The sequence below is a fragment of the Cervus elaphus genome, chromosome 23 (assembly GCF_910594005.1).
Source record: "Cervus elaphus chromosome 23, mCerEla1.1, whole genome shotgun sequence".
NCBI classification, from domain to species: domain Eukaryota; kingdom Metazoa; phylum Chordata; class Mammalia; order Artiodactyla; family Cervidae; genus Cervus; species Cervus elaphus.
In genome coordinates this window covers 73,905,004-73,927,204 of record NC_057837.1, presented here as the reverse complement: position 1 = coordinate 73,927,204, position 22,201 = coordinate 73,905,004, and the positions used below count along the sequence as shown (strand labels likewise).

The 22,201-nt window shown below is 46.9% G+C and overlaps 1 protein-coding gene and 1 pseudogene across 2 annotated transcripts; both read right to left on the bottom strand.

Annotated features, from left to right (window-relative positions):
* Positions 1–773: 773 nt before the first annotated feature.
* DNTTIP1 (deoxynucleotidyltransferase terminal interacting protein 1) lies at positions 774–22,199 on the bottom strand. Of its 2 annotated transcripts, none has more exons than XM_043883662.1 (13): positions 22,017–22,199; positions 21,389–21,459; positions 20,251–20,347; positions 14,270–14,368; positions 12,571–12,639; positions 12,248–12,304; positions 11,938–11,996; positions 10,649–10,697; positions 7,771–7,829; positions 7,610–7,670; positions 3,454–3,525; positions 1,230–1,285; positions 774–1,133 (listed from the first exon to the last, which is right to left on the bottom strand). In XM_043883662.1, exons 1-13 carry the CDS (start codon positions 22,119–22,121, stop codon positions 995–997), a joined length of 993 nt encoding a protein of 330 aa, XP_043739597.1. In that variant the 5' UTR covers positions 22,122–22,199; the 3' UTR covers positions 774–994. The 2 variants fall into 2 exon arrangements, with proteins under 2 accessions (XP_043739597.1, XP_043739598.1); XM_043883663.1 differs by having other exon boundaries at positions 10,649–10,694; positions 22,017–22,198.
* On the bottom strand, positions 4,145–4,249 carry LOC122682360 (annotated as a pseudogene).
* Positions 22,200–22,201: the final 2 nt, after the last annotated feature.

Below are 22,201 nucleotides of genomic sequence, written 5' to 3'. Positions count from 1 at the left end.
AGTCGGCAACACCCTGCACTCCCTTACCGAGGGTCTCCAATCTTGTGATGTGTGTGTGTGCACTCAGTCCTAACTCTGCGACCCCACGGACTGTAGCCTGCCAGGCTCCTCTGTCCATGGAAGTTTCCAGGCAATACTGGAGTATGTTTCCATTTCCTACTCCTGGGGATTTTCCCATTTCAGGGATCAAACCAGTGTCTCTTGCTGTCTACTGCATTGGCAGGCGGATTCTTTACCTGAATGCCACCTGGGAAGCCACACTCGTCCCTAAAACCGGAAACCCCAGCTCCTCCACCTGTTATTAATGTCCTAGGTACTTTGGTTGGGGCCTTAGGTGTCTGAACACACAGGTGAGGGAAAAAACTAGAAGCTGATGGTTAGAGAGAGTCCTTATTGGAAAACAGCTTCATTGGCTGCCTCTCCAACAGTTTGCTGCGTTACCCTGGGCACAAAATTTAGAGTTTTAACCTATAAAATGGGGGTAATAAAAGCCACCTTATATTTTTCTTCTGATTTGTCATCAACTCCCATGGTGCCAGCCATCACGTTGTGCTATTCCACGCTTTAGTTGGGTGAGGAAACAGAAACAGGGACAGGAAAGACTGGCAAAATCCTTGGTGTCCCCAGCTTCATCTCACAAAGCAGATATTCGAGGCGGGCACTGGGCTTGCTGTGGTGAGGGTGCCTGGTCCTTTTTTCCTACACCCACTTCTTCTAGAGCCCTTGATATTTTGTCAGCCCCCACTGGCAGACCTCACAGCAGGCTCACCATCTGTGTTTATTACAAACTGTTTAATTGCTTCTTATCCCAATAACTTTACAAATATAGAACCACATGCCAGTCTGGGGGCTCTGCAGTGAGTCACTACAAACTAGCCCAGGCATAGCTTAATGCCGCTGAGATCCATCTAGGAGCAGTCCCAGCAGTGGCCTCAGCCATGTGGGTACAAGGGCCTTGGAGGAGGGCTGCCAAGTGTAACCAGGGGACCCGGTTTCAGGTCTGTGGAGGCGCTTCGGCAGCACGATGCTCATTCTCTGTCCGGAGTGTCTCCATGTACTTCCGCATCTTCTCAACCATCCAGGAGGGCAGGACAAAGGATTTCAGCTCCTCTAACTTCAGGTCCAGGCATCCTCTAGAACAGACATTGAGGAGGAGGGTTGAAGCAAGGGAGGATGTAGGTCCAAGCTCATCCCAGTGGGGATGGGAGAGCAGAGACTAATGGTTTTACCTGTAGTCATCGCTGGCAGCGAGGTCCCGGATGTCCTCCTCAATGAGGAGGTAGGCCTAGGGTAGGAGCAAAGGAGAGTCATCATTGCCTCTGGTTCATTTCAGTCCAACGATTAACACTTTATTAAATGTCTGCTTAAAGTAAGGACTGGAAGGGAGGGGCCAGTAGTCACAGTTTATAATTTAGCAATGGAGAGAGTAGGGAGAGACTGTCTGTCTGGGGAACAGTTCCTTGAGACATCTTTCACTTAAGTTGAAACTTTCTGGGTGGGAGAGTGGGCAGTGGTGACTAATTTATCTATAGCTGCCATCTCTTGTAAAAAGGGACCCTGAGGTGTTTTAAAATGAAAGGGCCAATAAAAAGGAACACACCTGAGTCAGTGCTAATGAGGTGGATGAACCTAGAGCCTATCATACAGAGTGAAGTAAGTTGGAAAGAGATAAATAAACACTGTGTATTAACCCATATATATGGAATCTAGAAAGATGGTACTAATGATCCTATTTGCTGGGCAGTAATGGAGGTGCAGACATAGAGAACAGACTTATTGACATGGAGGGGGCGGGGTAAGGAGGAGATGGTGGGACAAATGAAGACAGAGGCACGGAAACATATACATTAACATGTAAAACAGATATGGGAATTTACTGTATGACTCACAGAACTCAAACTGGGGCTCTGGGACAACCTAGCGGGATAGGACGGGGTAGGAAGTGGGAAGGAGGCTCAAGAGGGAGGGGACACATGTACCCATGGGTGATCCATGCTGATGTACGGCAGAAACCAACACAATATTGTAATTATCCTTCAATCAAAAATAAATATAAAAAAATGAAAGAGCCAGAGAGCCAGCAAAGTACACATGGAGACAGGAAATCAGAAGGAAGCCATGTGTGAACCCCAGAACTAAGATAAGCTGGTTTTGAGCTCTGAGGCAAAAGGGCAAACACGATAAACTGCACTGCTGTCCAGGAGCTGGGCTGTGTGGTCCCGGGCCTGTAGAACTGCTTTGGCACAATGCCACGATCTGCCTTGGGAGAGCCCTCTTGTGAACTTACCACATGGGTGATGATGTTCATCACATGAGAGTCTTCTGTGGGAGGCATTTCTTTCCAGTCTTAGGGTCAGAAATAACTGTGTGTCCCTTGAGTCATTTGACTGTCTTCATCTTAGGGGCACAGGAACTGAATTTGTGAAAACCTATAGACATGCACTGGTCTCCCAGGCTGGTAACTTAAAATTCCCCTGCCTTTTTTTAAAAAAAACACACACACACAAAAAAACACACAACAATCCTTTTTTATAACTAGTCTTGCTCCTGCCTTAATTTTCGATTCTGCCTTTCCTTTTTTCCTATTTCTTATTTATGTTATGTGTTCACAGTAAGCTTCCCAAAATCCTTTTTGAAAGCGAGTGTAGCATAAATATAGTAGAAAACAAAAGGTAGCCAGGTAGGGGATGGTGTAGTGGCTTGCAAGGCCACTAAATCCTAACGGGAGCAGTCCCAGCAGTGGGACTAAGTGCATCTTTTTTTTTTTTTTTTTTAAATTTTTTTATTAGTTGGAGGCTAATTACTTCACAACATTTCAGTGGGTTTTGTCATACATTGATATGAATCAGCCATAGATTTAGACTAAGTGCATCTTCAGGTGAGAGACAGTGCATGTGATGGACACATCCCTCCATGACAGTTTTAGAATACACGTGACGATGATTTTCCTAAGGATGTTGGTTGATTTGTGCTGAGAACTCTTCAAGTAGAAGAGATTCTGGGAGGGGCTGCCAGGTGTGGCAAGCAAGTTTCACTGCATGTGCTAATTTTCTCTGACAAGGGGTGCTGCCTGGGGCAGTGCTGAGAAGAGATCCCGTAGCTGTGTCTGGTGGCAGAGTTGTGACGGAGGGTGAGATCTATCAATAGGCAGTCCTGATGGCAGAGTGTTAGGTGTGTCTTGCACTTGCCACTCTTACATCGGCTACTATGAACTACATATGAGGGGGCCATGGAGCGGGGGGCAGTGTGTGGGAGACCCGGGCACAGGAGAGCAAAGGCAGCGCTTACAGGCAGGTCTTCAGCATGAAGGAATGGGCCCTCTCTACTCCTACAAGTCTCCTTTCTCATTTGTTGGGCGTGGAGTCTCTTAGGTTTGGAGGTAAGCTGTCACCAACAGCCCTGGTCTCTGGGCTGGGTGGGTCCCTGGCAGTGGCAGGTGTGAACAGTGCTTACCATCTTTCCCCCTGTTGCCCGCATATGATGCTGCTCGGCCAGCCAGTGCTTGTCCTGGGGGTCAGCTGCATACTGTGAGGGATGAAGCCACAGGGGGAGACATTAGCCTGGTGTGATGGGCATTTTTCATTTGGTTCAGAACATACACTTAGCCTTTGAGGCCTTCTTACCAACAAGACCTCTGGTGGCTGGAGAGGGCTCACTGACCTCTTCAGAGCAAACAGGGCTGAGCCCAGGAGGCCAGGGAAGGGGGCCCAATTCCCATAGATTTAATATACTTCTAATTCCTTTCCCTTAAAAAAATTTTTTTTTCCTTTTTTTTTTTTGGCCAAGACTCGAGGCTTGTGGGATCTCAGTTCCCCAGCTAGGGACGGAACCTGGGGCATGGCAGTGAAAGAATGGCGTCCTAACCACTAGACCACCAAGGAACTCCCCCCTTTGCTTTCTTTTACTTTTTTATCTTTTATTATAACATCAAGGGGCTTCCCTGGTAAAGAATCCGCCTGCAATGCAGGAGACCCAGGTTTAATCCTTGAGTGGGGAAGATCCCCTGGAGAAGGAAATGGCAACCTACTCCCATATTCTTGTCTGGGAAATCCCATGGACAGAGGAGCCTGGCAGGCTACAGTGGGGGTTTGCCAAGAGTTGGACATGATTTAGCGACTAAACCACCACCATAACATTAAAGATGAGCCCTGCCCAGGGCACAGAGTTTAACACTCAGAGTTGTTTCTCTCTACGGAAATCTTTAGTAAATGGCAAAAGATTTATTCGATTTCAAGAGAAACCAGAGTATCCTCCCTTTCCTTCCTTAAAACACAGCACCAAAAAAAAAAAAAAAAAAAAAAAAAACACAGCACCTCTGGCAACTGGTCAGACTGGTGACTATGTCTGAGAGCTGTACTCCTCTTTGAAGAAGTGATTGGAGATGGCTTACAACATATGTGGCTATTAAAGTGACCAAATTTTCTAAAACAAAAGTCAGGACACTTCATGCCCTGGAGGCAGAAGAGCATCATGGGTAAGAAGTTAACTGTGGGGTTCAGAGCTCAGCCCACAGGGAGCGCATGTGGCGGGGAGAGCTGGAGATGAGCATATGAGGTGGCTAGTTTGGCCTGGTGGGCTTCCAGGGGGCGGCAGGTTAAAACAACAAGAAAGAAAAGAAAAAAACTTGGTTCATAAATCTTGGTTTCTTCTACTTATTAGGTGGTGTAAATCGAGGCAATGATTTCTTTGAGACTCAGTTTCTTCATTTGTAAAACAGAGAGCATTAATACTTATAGGATTGTTGTTAAAATTAAAGGAGTCAGCACATCCCTCGTGGTCCAGTGGATCAGAATCTGCCTGCCAGTGCAGAGGATGTGGCTTCAGTCCTGGTCGGTGAAGATCCTACATGCCGGGGAGAAACTAAACCTGTGTGCCACAACTACTGAGCCCACATTTAGCAACTACTGAAGACCGGGCACCTAGAGCCTGTGCCCCGCAACAAGGGGGCCGCTGTGATGAGCAGCCCGTGCACCACAGCTAGAGAAGACCCTGCTTGCCACAACTAGAGAAGGGTGGACACAGACCCAGCGGAGCCAAAAATAAACAAATAAAATAAAAAAAAAAGAAGGGCTTCCCTGGTGGCTCTGTGGTGAAGAGTCCGCCTGTCAATGCAAGGGATGCAGGTTCCGTCCCTGATCTGGGAAGACCTCACATGCCGAGGAGCGACTAAGCCCATGCACCACACTATTGAGCTTGTGTTCTAAAGCCTGGGAGCCTCAACTACTGAAGCCGTGTGTCCTAGAGCCTGAGCTCTGCAACAAGAGAAGCCAATGGAATGAGAAGTTAGTGCATCGCAACTAGAGAGTAGACCCTGCTCTCCGAAAAAAGAGAAAAGCCTGTGCAGCAACAAAGACCCAGCACAGTCAAAAATAAATCTTAAAAAAAAAAAAAAAGTAAAATGAGGGGGACTTAATAACATGGACAAATCTCTTAAGGTATTATTCCCTAGATTTATAGTGGTCAGCATACTTTTTCTGTAAATACTTTAGGCTTTGCTGGTCACATAATCTTTATTTTTTCTTTCTTTTTAAATTACCCTTTAAAATGTCATCACTCTGCATTGGACAAAAACAGGCTACAGGTTGGATTTAGCTCCAGGCTATACAGCTTGCTCTACATTAGACTGTAAGCTCTGTGAGGGCAAGGAGTTGTGTGTGTCTCTTTTGCCCACTGCTGTGTACTCAATAGATATTTGAATGAATGAATGAATTTTGGGGTGAAAAAAAATCAGAGCAACATATATAGTATAAGACCAATAACATAAACAAAACATCATTAAAGGACAAGGACACACACACACACACACAGGACTGAAAAATGCTACCATGTTGCTGGGGGTAACCTCTAGCAGAGAAGAGTCAGAGTCGAGGGTGAAGCGGAGTTTGGTGCCTTGCTCCCTGTTAGCTTCAGTGTATTGTTTTAATCTTTTTACAAGAATGGGTTTATATATTATTTCTATAATTTAAAAAGGTTAAAAACAAAAAGGAAATTTGCAAAATGCCTTTAGAAGGACAGAAGAATGGGCAAAAGGTATAATGGGCAGTTTACACAAAAACTCTAAATGGATGGAAAGATGCTTATCATCACTAGTAAAGAATTAAAAGTAAAAAAAACAAAAACTTTTTCCCCCTCCATTTATTATTCTGAAAAGATTAAAGTAAGAGAGAGTATCCAGTGGCCACGAGTTTGTTACCAATGATGGGTCTAAGAACTGAGGAAGTATGCTGGTAACGCTGACGACTTACCGAGCCCTTGCTATGCTGGTATCGTCTGGGGTTTTACTGTGCTTTCTCTCTCTCTCTGTCTTTTAATAGAGGAGGTCTGTTTTTTTTGAAGTATAGCTGATTCATGATATTATATTAAGTTCAGGTGTACAACACAATGATTCAGTGTTTTTATAGACTATACTCCTTTTAAAGTTATTACTACTGACCTCCCTGGTGGTCCAATGGTTAAGAATCTGCCTTCCAATGCAGGGGATGCAGGTTTGATCCCTGGTCAGGGAACTAAGCCTGAGTCGCAACTAAGACCCAATGCAGCCAAATAAGTACTAAAAAGAAAAGTTACTACAAAAAAAGGCTATATTTTACTGCATTCTGTCTTAATTCTACCAACCACAAAAGGCTAGTTTGCATCCTTCTCATTTTACAGAGGACAAAACAGGCTCAGAAATGTGGAGCCACTTGCCCAAGGTCACATGCTAGCGGAATCAGGACTGAGATGATACTCTTAACCGTTGCACAAAAGGAACTGGAAGTAGGTCCAAGACCATATCCATTTGGCAATGATGCCAGCAAGGGTCTTGGATAAGGTGGATCCCACAGAACAGTCAGGCAGACAAAAGGGTCGGGGGGTGGGGCGGGGGAAGGTCATCAAAGGGAACAGCAGGATTGAAGACACTAAGGGAAGAAAATGAAGTAGTAGCACGTGGGCCAAAACATAGGTTGAAAATCCCAAAACATAAGACTGATAAGATACAAGTAGGTTTGCCCTTTAAAGAACTTGAACTTGCACCGAATGTAGAGGCCAGAGCCCATGATTCTGAGACCCCAAGGAGCTGTTCTGACAAGGGGCACCGAGTCTTGCACATAGGTGCAAAAACTATTAACCTGAACCACGTGCGTGTTACCTTTTTTCTAATATATTTGGATGCTTCTGTGACTGATAAAATACAAACTTATTTAAGAGCGTGAATTCATGCCCTCCCCGCTTCATTATTTTCTTGAATAGTGGAGACCAAAGCATAGCTCAGGTGAGGAGTCCCCTCTTTGGAAAACGTCAGAACTGCTGCTCCGCTGCAATCTCTTTATTTCGCAGACAACTGAATACAGCAGTGGTTAAGAGCTCAGGATTTGCAGAAGACAGAATCCTGACTCATGTCCAAGAGGTAGTGTAAGTGTAGCACTTAAAACCACGTTTGACACACAGCAAATAGACGAGGACTGGAGCCAGGTTATGAGACACAGCGGTTAAGGGCAGAGGGGCCACTAGAACCCCGCTGCTCCGGCTCCTGGGTCAGGGTTTACTCCAGGTTCCTCTGGGCCATGGAGAGTTCCCAGTGCTGCCTACTCCACAGCTAGGTTTGGCCCGACTCCTGGCACTCACCTACCTTAAAGAGGTGTGGGTGCTTGATGTAGATTCTCCCTCGGGTGCCCCCCATGCCCAGGGCCCTGCAAGGCAACAGACGAGTGGTGAGGATCCCAGCAGGCGTGGTGCTCAGGGGGACCCCTCAGGGCCCCCTCCCTCAGCACCAACTCCTTACAGACTTACTTGTTGGCTCGAGATCCCAGCACGAAGGTGGTAGATTCGTTCAGCCGAGCTGGGTCCCACTGTGCAAAAGACAGAGAGGCTGGTGAGGTGGAGGTTTAGCTGGTGGGCAGGACAGAAACTCTCTCCCACCCTCTCCTACCCTCATCCTTGGCCATTACTGAACAACAGCTGATTTAAGAAACTGAATACTTTTAATATACTGGGCACTGTGCTATAAACTGCAGTGGGGGGCATGGGGGGCTGGGGGGTGAGCGGATGAATCAGGGACAGTCTCTGCTCTCCACAGGGTCACAGACACGTGTGGATAATGATACCATTACAAGGTGGGCGGTGACACCGGCGAGAGGCGAGGCAGGAGGGGTGGCGCAAACAGGCAGGTGGCGGGTGGGGGGCTCGTTGCAGAAACCACAGCAGCCCTGCGCGGCTCAAAGAGTGAGCATTCGGAGAGTGGCAGCGGGCGGGGCTGGGGGCGCCCGTTCACTATGTGGACGGCTTTTTATGTTTATCCTGGGGGTGATGGAGAGCCACTGAAGGCCTCTAGCCAGGGAGAGCTGGATCTGCGCTCACGATCGCTTGCTCTTCTGTAACTCGGCTAACGGGCGTGAAGTGGCTCGACTACAGGAGGGGTGGACAGTTTAGAGGTAGTTGTAACAGAGCAGTTTGGAAAATGAAGGGGAATTTCCTGGTGGTCCAGTGGTTAGGACTCTGTGCTTCCACTGCAGGGGGGATGGGTTCGATCCCGGTTGGGGAACTTAAGATCCTGCATGCCAGTTTGGCCAAAAAAAGGGAAGATGAGGGCCGCAGTAATAGGATGAAGGAAGAAGAGGGAATAGGGACCTCTTTAGGGAATGTATTTGGGAGGCAGAATCAGCCGGGACTGGATGTAGGGAGGGAAAGGGAAGGAAGAGGCAAAGATGACTCAAGTAGAGAAGGTCGAAGTAGGTGGGAGAAAGATTCTGATTTCAACTCTGGATACGCTGAGTTTGAAATTCTACGGAGATTCCAGGCTGAGAGCTCCAGCAGACAGTAGGATATACAGGTTTTAAACTAGAGGGAAAGGTGGGGTACAAACAAAGAGGTAAGGCAACTTCGGCAAGTACTAGTCCCCGAGATCTAATAAGCGTAGATGCTTTAGGTCATCCGGAGAGAAAGCTGAGGTGGAGAAGTGGGCAATGGAGAGAATTCTGGGGAATGCCCACTTATACAAGCCACTGCGGAGGAAGGACTCACTGGAGAGAGAGAAGGGGTGTTTGGGAAAGAAGACAGAGCTCTAGGAGGCTGTGGGATCACCCGCTCGTGGGGAGCAGAGGTGAAGAAGGTAGGCGTGGGCCCTGGTGGAGGCAGCGGGCCAGTACAACAACGGGGGGACCATTTCCACTGGACACAGCCTCAATCTGGATGGTGGAGCTTTCACCTATCATGTATGACTGGATGGTGAGCTTGCATGTATGATTTCAGTTGAAGAAAAGATTCTATTCTTACATCCGTCAGAATGGCCATCATCAAAAAATCCATAAACAACAAATGCTGGAGAGGGTGTGGAGAGAAAGGAACCTTCCTGAATTGTTGGTGACAATATAAACTGCAACAGCCACTACGGAGAACAGTATGGAGGCTCCTTTAAAAACAGAGCTACCGTATGATCCTGCAATCCCACTCCTGGGCATATATCCAGAGAAAAAAATTGATCCCAAAAGATACACGCATCTCAGTGTTCACTGCAGCACTGCTTACAACGGCCAAGACATAGAAACAACCTAAGTGTCCATCAACAGAGGCATGGATAAAGAATCTGTGGTGCATATACACAATGGAATATTATTCAGCCATTAACAAGAATGACATAAGGTCGTCTGCAGCAACATGGATAGACCTAGAGTGTCACACTGATACGTCAGTCAGAGAGAAGGAGAAATATCATATGACATCGCTTTTATGTGGAATCTAAAAAAAAAAGATACAAATGAACTTACAAAACAGAGACTCCCAGACTCAGAAAATGAACTCATGGTTGCCAGTGGAGTGGTGGGGGGTGGAGGTGGGAAGAGAAGGGAAGGGACAGTTAAGGACTTTGGGAATATCATGCACACTCTGCTCTATTTAAAATGGAGAACAAACAAACACCTAATGTACAGCATATGGAAGTCTGCTCAGTGTTATGTGGCAGCCTGGATGGGAGGGGGGTTTGGGGGAGAATGGATACATGCATGTGCGTGGCTGCGTTCCTTCACTGTTCACCTAAAACTATCACAACATTGTTAATTGGCATACCCCAAAACAAAATGTTTTTGGTGTTAAAAATATTAAAGTTAAAAAAAAAAAAAGTCTGCAAACAACTGTTCTGGAGGCAACAGAACCTAACAGTTTTAAGAACCCGGACTGATGTCCCTAGACCTTGGGTTTGACACAGCTCTGCCACTTACTCGGTATGTGACTTTGGGCAACTCTGTAGTCCTTAGTATCCTCAAGCGTATCAAATGTGTAGGATAACAGATAAAATAATTTCTGCCATGAGGTAGGAAAGGAAGCTCATGAACCATAGAAAGGTAACAGAATCTCTCTCAACAGGTTGTGATAAAGATTAAATGAGGCAATCCATACCTATGACATATAAGTACTGGATAAGTCTTGGTGACATCAAGCTTTTACAGGGAGAAGGGTGCGGCAAAGACCAAGTCCACTCTTTGTTTTGCCCCCAATTTCAATCCTTATTTGGGATCCTTCTGGAAGCCAGAGTTGGGAGGTAGGTGGGCGCGTAAAATGGCTCTGGTGCACACATCCTTCACCAACCCCATCCCCTTTCCCTCAAGGGGGAGCCCAGAGCTTGGACGGGGGTCTCCCTGGGACAGCGGTCACTGCCATGCTCACAGCATCATACCTTAGGGCCTTCCCGGCGAATTGGTTCACAGGATTTTGGTTTCCATCTGCTTGGAGGGAAAGAGGAAAGGTGAATTCTCCGAGACAGGGCCTAGGACTGCAAGAAAGCTTTCTGCTACTGGTGGGAGCTCCTCAAACACGCTCACTCCACCCTCAAGGGGACTGCTGCCTGGTGCCCATGAGAGGGGGTGCAAAGGGAAAAAGAATGGGTCCTAGTCCACTCTAGGACTCGATCTGACACTATCTAGCCACGTGGGCAAATCCGGGAACCTCTCTGGGCTGCAGTTTCTCATCTGTCAGAAGAAGTAACAGTAGCAACTTCCAGTCTTGTGTAAGTGAGGAATGAATTTGCTTAAGGCAGGAGACAAGTCTAAGGTGTGAGGATTACACTAATCCATCTCCTAAGCTAGTGGTTTCAAACTATCTCATCTCTCTTAACCAGATCAGTGTGGCTCCTTCTCACCCTACCCCCAAACCTCAGCCATGCCCTGCAGCTTGCAGGATCTCAGTTCCCTGACCAGGGAGGCTTTATCTTTTTTACATATCAGTATTAGGCTTCCACGTAAAGCTGTTTGAAAAAGATTCTGTTCCTTCAATAGTCTTTGAAAATGACCATCCTGGAGGCAATGTGGTACAGTTTTGCCTTTTATTAGCTGTCTGACTTTGGGCAAGTAATTGTGAGTCTGTTTCCTTATTTGTAGAATTAATTATACCTTTGTCAGAGGGTGGTTGGAAGGATTAAAAGGAAAAGTATGTATTAGGTGTTTAGACCAGTGATGGCACATTACAAGCATTCATGTGTGTGTGCTAAGTCACTTCAGTCGTGCCTGACTCTGTGTAGCCCATGCCAGGCTCCTCTGTCCATGGAATTCTCCAGGCAAGAAGACTGGAGTGGGTTGCCACGCCCTCCTCCAGGGGATCTTCTCGACCCATGCATCAAACCTGCATCTCCTGTGCCTCTTGCATTGCAGGAGGTTTCTTTGCCGCTGAGCCACTGGGGAAGCCCCAGAAACATTCAGTACATACTAATAAAACACAATTCTGGTGTTTAAAGAAAAACTCTGGTGTTCAATGAAGCTGGGCTGAACTGTTCTGGGGTAAAAGCAGGATACGACACCCTCCTCCTCGCTGCCTTCTTCCCCCAGCCCTCAGACTAGAGAACTCTCCTCCCTGGGTTCTTGCACAGATGAGTCTGCGTCTGCCAGGCTGCTGGCAGCGAACTCCAGCTTCCTGTCCTCCAGGCCCGCCCCCCGCCCGCTCCTCCCCGCGGCTCTGCGGGCCTCTACTCACACCATGCCCGCGGTGGCCCGGTCGTTTGACAGGATGTGTCCCGGAGGCCGCCCCTTCCGCTGCCACAGAGAACAGAACGGCCGTCAGAGGCCTGGCCCTGGGGGGCCCCCAGCCCACTGCAGGACCAGGGTCGCTCCAAGGAGGTGGTTTCCCTGCGAGGCCAGATGACGCTCGGGGGCGAACGGGGAGGGTGACTGTGCCTAGACGCCTGCCTCTCATGCTAGAAAGACCCAAAGGGGCGCTGAGGAAGCCCACCCTCTTCTGGAGCTGCAGGGCCTTTACCCAGCCAGAAAATGAGGAGATGGTTCACCTTTTTGGGAATGGGGCTTCCTCGGAGGGCACACTCCTCTTCTGCCTGCCGGCCACGCTGGGGGTGGGGAAGGGAAGGGAGTCAGATGGAGGCCGCTGCCCGGGAGCTGCAGGTCCCCGGGGCAGCAGAAGACAGAAGCCCTGGACCACACCCTCTGGCACCTCCCTGAGCCAGGACTCAGCAGCCCTCCTGGCACGATGCCATTCAGACCTGGTCCCACAAGCAGGGGGTGGTCCGTGCAGCCTCCTCAGGGCCACAGAGCTCTCCAGCCTCCCAGTCTGATCAGTCCTGCCTGCAAAACACCAGCACACAGGGACTCTGACCTTTATCCCTGGAAGCTCATGAGTCAATCTGGGTATGACTTTTTCTCCATCTGAAAACAGTAGTTTAGCCTGAAGGGAAAAGACAAAAAAAGTTTATCAGTCACTCTTTTGGTGGGTAAACCTATCTACCTCCATTAGATACAGCTTCAAACTCTGTTAAAACTTTTTCACGGTCAGTACAAAGGGATCCTGAAATAGTCATACAAATAAACACCTTTTTTGAAAACCCTGAATAATGAAGGATCATTACTAAAAAATTACAAAAATGTTAATAAGCAAAATAAAAAAAAAAAATCTGAAACCTCAATTCCCACAGAATACTATTAGCATTTCAATGTAAGACTCTTCCTCACTTTTTCCATGTAAACATATGCTAAATATTTTTCTCTAAGTAAATGCACTGATGTTAAACATGTTCCTCAGTAAGCTGCTGTTTTTTTTTTTTTAAATAAATATTGAGTGCCTAGTATGTAAGTGCTGGATCTGGATGGCAAGCAAATAAACAAACACATAGAAAAGAGGATTTGGGACCATGATCAGACACAATCCGATTCATCTTTAAAAACCTGGGGCTGGCTGCTGTGAGGACAGAGTGGAGGAAGGCAAATGGGGAAGTAGCTCAGGGCTGAGCTGTATGCTTAGAATCATCAACAGCTACACTGGCTTCAAAGCCATAGGAGTAGATAAAATCACCTGGAAGGACAGGGAGCCACAGATGAGATGGGATTTGTGAACAAAACAAAACAAAGAGCATTGCTCAGCTCTACGAGGGTTAAGCTGTAACCCACTGCAAGCAGACTGCACCCCGAGAGGAACTCGAGACAAAAAAGAGGCACTCTGTGCTCTGGATAAACAGGTCCTCAGACAGATGAGATGTGTATCTCAGGGGGAATGGCAACAACCTCAGATTCGAGGCCCTGGTCTTGCTCTTTTCTGAGGCTGGGCCTGAGCAGCTTGCCAGCCAACCTCCCAGAAGACATTATTCTCTCAACTCATGATGGTGAGGGACAGGGGAAGCCTGGCGTGCTGTAGTCCGTGGGGTCACCAAGTCAGACACGACTTAGCGACTGAACAACATGATAATCAACCCCAAAGGACTGAACTCCAGCCTGCCCTTGTGGGCATCATGAAGCAAATTCCATCTCTGACAGCTAATGGTTTCACAGTCAAGCACAGAATCTGGGTGATGTTGACAGTTCCTATTAATAACAGCAGCTGACACATGCAAACAGGTTCACGACTATCTTGAGCACACAGCCATTTCTAGGCATGACGTCATGCCTCCTGACCACACCTTGGGAGGCAAGGAGGCAGAAAGGGTGGGAGTGCTCATGACACCAAAAGGGGCTGTGACTACACGAAGGGTCAAGTCACCACGCACTTACAAAGGTGAGCCAGATCTTAGCTCTTCCACCTCCTGCTTGTTCTAAGCCACAATTTCTTCATCTGTAAACTAGGAATTGAAATGTGCCTTCTGTACAGGTTTCTTCTGAGATGGAAATGAACTCATGCAGATGAAAGCGCTACCTTAGTACTTGGATCTAGTAGCTACCTCCCTTCCCTCTGTCTGCAAAGCTCCAAGCCCTGTCTAAGCTCACCGGGTTTCCTTCCATATACCACTGATGATGAGACCGTATGTCTTTGCCGAGCCCAGAGGGCTAACCCCTGTGCCTACATCTCTCTTCCCCTTTGATCTCACCTGCTCCAGGCAGCTCCGACAGGCCTCCTGGATCAGCTGCTCAGCATCCACTTCTTCCCCAACGTTGTCTCGTACGTTCAGTGCTGCCTTCTGGAAGAACTAGGGAGAAGTACAGTAGAAGACAGGGCAAGTCCTGCTGATTTGCATCAACGTGAAGGGAATGGTACATAAAATCCACCCTTATAAAGAAGAGAAGGGGCTTCCCGGGTGGCGCAGTGGTAAAGAATATGCCTGCCAACGCAGGAGCCACACAAGACACAGGTTCAAGGAAGACCCTCTGCAGTAGGAAATGGCAATCCATTCAAGTATTCTTGCCTGGAAAATTCCATGGACAGAGGAGCCTGGTGTCCATGGAGTTGCAAAGAGTCAGACGTAACTGAGTGACTAAGTACACACGCATGCATAAAGAAGGGAAATGCAATCATGACCATGCCTTGGGATCAGCCAGACTTAGATTCAGGTCCCTGCCTCTACTTCCCCTCTTTATCCTCTCTTACAGAGGAGAACCATCATGGAGGTACTCAAAGGAGGGTCTTCACAGCAGTAACGTGTAGACAGTACAAAATCAAAGGATAACCTAAATGTCCAAGTACAACTGAAGTAAACTATGGACTATCTATACCATGAAGAAATAGACAAGTATCAAAAATCACAGTAAGGAAGGTACAGGAGAATATATTTTTGACACAAAAAGGTATTCATGATATATAGTCAAGTGAAGAGTGAAGAAAGGAAGTTATTAAACAGTTTGGGATAGCGTGAGCCTAAAATAGCAAAAAGCAAACACAGACAAAAGAACTGTAAGAATACACTATATTAAAGTGGTGATATCATGATTGTTTTCTCTTTTTTTTTTTTTGTTTAACTATAAATCTTCTCTATTTCTATAATGTACATGTTTTACTTCCATAGAAGAAGAAAAAAAAAACAGGCCAGTGCCTGAGATGAACAGGTCAGGGAAGCCAGAAAAGACCCAGTGGGCAGAAAAGCCTACTTGAATCCTGACTTTACCCAATCTGAAAGAAACATCTGTAGGCTGGGAGGTGTAAGACTTGGCCAGGTCCCCGGGTATCAGCAGCCCCAGCTGGCTGGGGAAAGGAAAGGCAGAAGGTTCCTCCACCAGGTACGAGGGAGAGCTTAAGCTTGAAAACATCAAGGGACAAGGTGATGTGAGGTCCAAACTGAGACACTGGGAATACATCAAAAAGAGAGTCCATGTCTCTAGAATCAAGTATCGGTTCTCTTCAGTAAATAGAACAATTCTGAAACTTAAAACCCATGCACCTCCCGAGGGAGACAACCATGAGGAAGTACAATCATTTTATATTGAGCATTAAAAAAAAAAAAATATTTATTTGGCTGTGCCGGGTTTTAGTTGTGGCATGTGGGATCTAGTTCCCTGTCCAGGGATCGAACCCTGGCCCCCTGCATTGGGAGCTCAGAGTTTTAGCCACTAGACTACCAGGGAGGTCTCCTATATTTAGCATTTTATATATATATGTCTTTGTTGTTCACATCAAACCAAGGAGAAGAGTGTGAAAGCACTGGATTAGAGAGCTCAAGAGCTCAGGAGGAAAATTCTGCGGGCAAAATTAAGTAAAATGATCAGATGAGTTTGACTTCACAACAAAAAACTAAAACCTGGAGATGAATACTGGGGTTCAGTGCGGACTAATGACTAAGTGAAAAGCTAAAGGAAATGACGTGGGTACTTTACAACTACCCTGCGAGGCGGGCAGTAGAAGGAATAAGTAGGCTAAATGTAAGCCATCTCTGGATGAGAATAAATAAGGAATTCTCAAGCACTGTTGGTAGAAATGCAAAATGGCACAACATTTCTGGAGAGAAATCTTCTTGAGGGAAAAATGTTTCCTCCTTTACCCACCAATTCCATCGTTACAACTTTATCCTTCAGAAATACTCTCACAGGTGAACAAAGATATACATTCAAAGTGTTCAATGTAGAACTGTTTGTAATAGAGAAAAATGTAAATAATCCAAGTGTTCTAGGAACTAGCTAGCTAAACTGCAGTACATCCACACACTAGATTACTCTGCAACTATTACAAAACAATCAGTGTGAGCTATTACGTACTGACCTAGAAACATGACCAAAATATATTGTTAAATGAAAAAAACAAATCGCAGAACTGTGTAAAATGATCCTGTATTTTTTAAACATACATACACACGCACACACACAAATAAATACAGGAGACTACATGGTCATTATTAACAGTCTGGTATTCTATAAGGTAAGTTTTAGTGACTTTTGGTTGTTAATTTTATTCAATCAGTGAATACTAATACCTTCCACCTAGTCTACAACTAACCTTTTGCTATATTTGCTATCACAAAGCCATCTACCCATCCCATTTATCCATCCATCTCTTCATTTTCTAAGCTATATTATTAGAATTTTTTTTTATTAGAATATTTTTTCAAGGGGTGTGCATTTAGTAATAACAAGAATAAACTGATAAAATTAAACATTTCTTGGACAAGATCAGCCATTTATAGAAGTTATTATTCTGAACATTCTTAAGAAAATGGGTAGCTGAGATTTGGGAACACCATTAAACAAAGTGATCTGATGAGGCTGATCAAGAGCCTGGACTTAATCCGAAGCTGTGATGTAATCAAGTCATTTGTACCTTGTTCTAAAAACAAGCGTGGCAAGGAGGTATCTTTGCAGACAATGTGAAGCCACAAATTGTGTTTATTCAGCATTTGTCCAGGAAAGAAAGTTCCTGAATCATGGTATCCACCATTAGAACAAGCAACCGTAAAGTGCTTTAGAGGTAGACAACCCTGGTCTAGCCTTTTCCTAGTGGCTTAACCTCTTTATTTCTACATATGTAAAGGTGCAGAGGTATAAGAATACTTGGGGCATCCTGGGAAGTGCACAAGTCAGGGGCAGGAATAACTAGGTATACAACACGGGGTGGCTGTGGTCTGATCTCAGGGGGCCATATATGCCACGTGAAGGAATTCAGATTTCACCCAGAAAAAATGGAAAGTTGTGGAGGGATTTTAAGGGATTTACATTTTAGAGATCACCGGACTTATGGAGGGTGGGCTGAAAGAGGGAAAGAACAGAGGCAGTTAAGGATTACAGTGGGAGAAACAATGAAGGCCTGAACCAAGGCAGAGGCAAGGCAGAAGGGCAGGCTGGTCAGAGTGTGGGGTGGAAAGCACAGGACCCCAGGACTGAATATGGAAGGTGGAAGAAGGCAGGGCCCACTGGACTTTGGTTTTTAAGTGAATGATGATCTCATTTAAACTTGTTCATAACTGAGCTCCTGATTCCTCTGCTTGTTTCCATCTTCTTCATACTAAGTCAGTGGTGATTCTACCTTTACAGCTGCCTCTGGCAAATAACTTGGGAGTTATTTACTTCTCTTTTTCTTTTACCCAGCACTTCTGAATTACTGGCAAATCCTGTTTGCTACCTTGAAGACATATAGAATCCGACTCTTTCCTGGCACCCTTACTGCTAATACCCAAGCCACTATCATCTCAGGCCTCCTAACTGCTCCTCCTGAAGTCGACTCTATGACCACCAGAGACTCTTTAAAAATGTTCAGATCATGAACTCTGCTCAGAACTCTCCAAGAGCCTCTATTTTACTTGTAATAAAACCCAAAGTTCTGTCAACTGGAAAAAAAAAAAAAAGCACAACCTAAAAGTTGAGAGTTATGTTTTATTTGGTGGACAAAACTGAGGACTTAAGTGTGGAACACAGCATCTAGGACAGCTTTGAGAGACTGCTCCAAGAAGGCAAGGTGAGGAGCCAGGATATCGACACAAGAGTTTTTGTAACAAAGAGCAGGTAGTTGGAACATCAAAAGATTACTGTTAAATAAAGAAAACCAGGTATCTCCAGTTGAGGAATTTAGTGCTTTCCTATGTATGGAAAGATGCAGGAGTCTGGGCTCACTGAAACCATTCTTTTGATGTGCGCCTTAGCTTCCTGGGGCCAGAATCCTGTGTTATTCTCAGTCCTGAGTCCCCTCAGGGTGCACTGTCGGTGGTGGTTGCAGCAGCTGACCGCTAGATGGCGGGCATCCTGTTTCTATCCTGAGTTCCCTCGGGGCTCCAGGCAGGGTGGCTCTAAAGAGATGGCTTGATGGCTGCAGCATCCTTTGTTTTCTGATGTGGCAGGTAATGTTTTTCATTCACAGTTCTCACCCCGGCTTCACAGTTCTGCCTGAGCTGAGTCTGTTACCTGTCTGGTCATCTCTCCTACTTCTTTCCTGGTTTGGTTGGGTCCTACCACACTGGCCACTCTGGTGCTTTGAACGTGCCAAGCATGCTCCTGGCTCAGGGCCTTTGCTCTTGTTCCCTGTGCCTGGATTGCTTTCCCTCCAGGTATATGCATGACTTGTTCCTTCCTCACTCTTTTGGATCTCTGCTCAAATGTCTTGTCTAGACACAATCTATGAAACAGCACCTCTGTTCCCTACAGGCCACTGTCTTTCCCCTTCTCTCTGGCACTCCCTGACAAAGGACACATTTAAAGAGGGCAAGGACGCTGCCCATTCTGTTCCCTGTTACATCCTTAAGTGCCTAGAACAGTGCCTGAATTATAGTAAGTGCTTAGTAAATATTTCTCGAGTGAAAGAATAAATACAAGAGGAGATTTAGGAAGAAAAACAAAAGAGGTCAGTCCTTAATATGCTGGGACTGAGGCATCTGTGGGGAATTCAGGTAGAGCCGTGTAGAAGATTATTAATAGATATTGAAATGAATTTTAAACAGTAACAATGGTTATCTATTAAACAAGTAATAAGAACACTTGCATTCCAAGCACAGACTGAGTACATTACACTTAAGTCATTTCATCCTCACAACAGCTTGGCAAAACTAATGGAGCTGACCCTACGGAGCCTTGGAGGACAGGGAGCAGACTCCTCTCCCATATCCTCTGCTTTAAAGCTCCTCAATAACAGCATCCGATGCACATTTCCTGAGTTGTCTAAGAGACGTTAAAACCACCACCAAGTGGAAGAAATGAACTACTTGATGAACATGAGCAGAGCCTAAGGGTTAATAATGTTAATCCCTGTGATACTACATGGCCACCTCACCACCAACCAATCAGAGAATTGTGCACGAGCTGAGCACATACCCTGGGATGCCCCTCCCTCACTTTGTCTTTAAAAATGCTTTGCTGAAACTCATTAGGGAGTTTGGGTGTTTCAAGCACTAGTCTAGTCCCCAGAGGGCTTCCCTGGTGGCTCAGTGGTAAAGAATCCACCTGCCAATACAGGAGATGAGGGCTTGAAGATCCCGTAGAGAAGGAAATAGCAACCCACTCCAGTAGTCTTGCTTGGGAAATTCCATGGACACAGGAGCCTGGTGGGCTACAGTCCATGGGGTTGCAAAGAGTTGGACATGACTCAGTGACTAAATAACAATAACAGAAACAAACTAGCCCCCAGCCTTCTTGCTTGGTGCTACCCAGCAGTAAATGCACACTTTCCTTCACCACTATCTGTGTCAGTAGATTGGTTTTACTGCATGTGGGCGAGCAGACCCAAACTTGCTTGGGCTTCCCAGGTGGCGCTAGAGGTAAAGAACCCACTTGCCAACGCAGGAGACTTAAGAGATGCAGGTTTGATCCTTGGGTTAGGAAGATCCTTTGGAGAAGGACATGGCAACCCACTCCAGTCTTCTTGCCTGGAGAATCCCATGGACAGAGGAGCCTGGCGGGCTACAGTCCATAGGGTCACAAAGAGTTGGACACGACTGAAGCGACTTAGCACACACATGTGTGAGCAGACCCAAACTTGCTTTGGTAACAGTAAGAGGTATTCAAATTACCCCCAAAGAGAAAAAACATTCTTGGAGTGGGGATTCCAAATTGGAAAACTTTAGGCATGTGTAGGTACTAGAAAGAGCTAGGGAGACTGTGATGCAGGGAAGGATCACCCATGAGTCTTAATTGCTATTTTTTTTTGTCTTTGCATCCTTCTCACCTTCATGTACTTGTTGAAGACTGTCTGGATCTCCTCGTTGATGCTGGGCTGCAGGACAGCTCGGAGGAGGTCCATGGAGATGGCAGGATCTGTGAAACTGCAGAGGGAGGGAGGGGAAGAAGCCACAGTCAGGAGGCATGTCCCAAACATTTTCTTTCCCAGTCTGCCCAGGCAATTACTGACATAAGATCCTTTAACAACAATAACAGATGGCTTTGGGACTTCCCTGGCAGTCCAGTGGTTAAAACTCTATGCTTCCACTATAGGAAGCACGGGTTTGATCCCCGGTCAGGGAACTAAGATCCTGCATGCCATGTAGTGTGGCTAGAAAAAGAAAAAAACAAACCACCCCTGAACAATCAATCAGATGACTTTTACTGAAAACTAGCTATGTGTCCAAGTTCTGTGCAAACCACACAGACGTAGGACTTTATTTCACACTCATAACTCTATGAAGTGGGCATTATTTTTTAAAGTGTTTTAGAAGTATAATACTTAATACAGTAAAAGTCTATATACACTGTAACAGTTTTAGTGAACATCCATTTAATCACTACTCAGGTCAAGACTTCCCAGGTAGTGCTAGATGTAAAGAATGCGCCTGAGACGCAGGAGATGAGGGTTTGATCCCTGGGTCTGAAGATCCCCCTGGAGGAGGGCATGGCTACCCGCTCCAGTATTCTTGGCTGGAGAATCCCATGGTGGGCTACAGTCCATAGGGTTGCAAAGACCTGGACACCACTGAGGTGAATTAGCATACATACACACATACAGGTCAAGAAACATATACAACCAGCAGCATCCCAAGACCCATCTTGTGCTCCCTCCCTCCCCTGAGATGGAGACTATCAGGCCCATGTTTCTCATAACCTCCATGTGGTTCTGCCTCTTTGGCAGCTTCAAACACAAGAGCCAATGAATGTTAGGGACCTTGGGCATTGTCTAATCAACACGCCTCCCCCTCGTTTTGAGTTCAGAGGGGAAATGACTTGCTCAAGATCACACAGAGAGTTACAGAATCTGAATCTCCTCTTTCTACTAGTTGATGAACTCTTTCTTAGCCCTGTGCAGTGGGGGCCACAAAGCTGCCTTCCACGCCGGTGCCTGGGAGAGACGTCCCATCCAGGGCTAGCCTTACCTTGTGGTCATCTGTGAGCGGCGGCCCCTCCGCTGCACCTGCCGGTGCTTGATCATTATGTTCCAAGGGTTCTGTGGGGACCAAGGGAGCAGATGTCACCGAGGTCCGTGACACTGGCGTGGAGGTGGAGCGTGGGTATTAAGTTACACCTCAGACATCCCTGCTTCTCGGGTGCTTTCACCGATTCTGCCACCCTGGGGTAGGGTGGGGCAGGGGAAGAGGAACCGAGGCAAAGTTTCCTGCCTCCAAAGTCCCAACCCTACTTTTCAGGACAGGGTGGAGGAAGGGGACCAGTGTTTACCGAGGGTCTACTCTGCCAGATGATGCGCTGGGCGCTTTACCCGCATTTATTATCCCTCCCCCCGACAACTTTACGAGGCAGGGGCTAAGCATCTTCATCTTCCCGAAGATAAAACTGGGGCTCAGGGGCTTGACACGGCCGGCCCACGTCACCTAGCGAGGAGGGCGGCACAGAATTTGAAGCCAGATCGTCGGACTGCGACAACGCCAACCCCCTCGGTAGATCAGCCGCCGCGTTCTCTCCCCCGCGGGCCAGGGTCCCGGGAGCCCGAGGCCCTATCCGGCCCGAGCCCAGGCCCGGCCGGGGCCTCCCCGGGGGCGCCCTCACCGTAAGAACCAGCTGCCCCGCTGCGCCCGCGTCTCCTAGCTCGGGGCCACCCCGCTCTGCCCCGCCGGGTCCCCGCGGCTGCTCAACGTCGCCAGTGGCCCCCATGGCGCCCCGGGCCCCCACAACTTCAGCCCGACTCTGCCACCGGCCGGAAAGTGGCCCCGTGACGTCATTGGAGCGCGCAG

Bases quoted from the DNA above. Each gene is read 5' to 3' on its own strand.
- DNTTIP1 (XM_043883662.1), bottom strand. From the start codon at position 22,121: ATGGGGGCCACTGGCGACGTTGAGCAGCCGCGGGGACCCGGCGGGGCA. The intron at 21,460-22,016 runs GTGAGGGCGCCC...TGGTCCCCACAG, and splicing joins CGGGGCAGCTGGTTCTTACG to AACCCTTGGAACATAATGAT. The intron at 14,369-20,250 runs GTGAGAAGGATG...ACTTCTCCCTAG, and splicing joins TCTTCAACAAGTACATGAAG to TTCTTCCAGAAGGCAGCACT.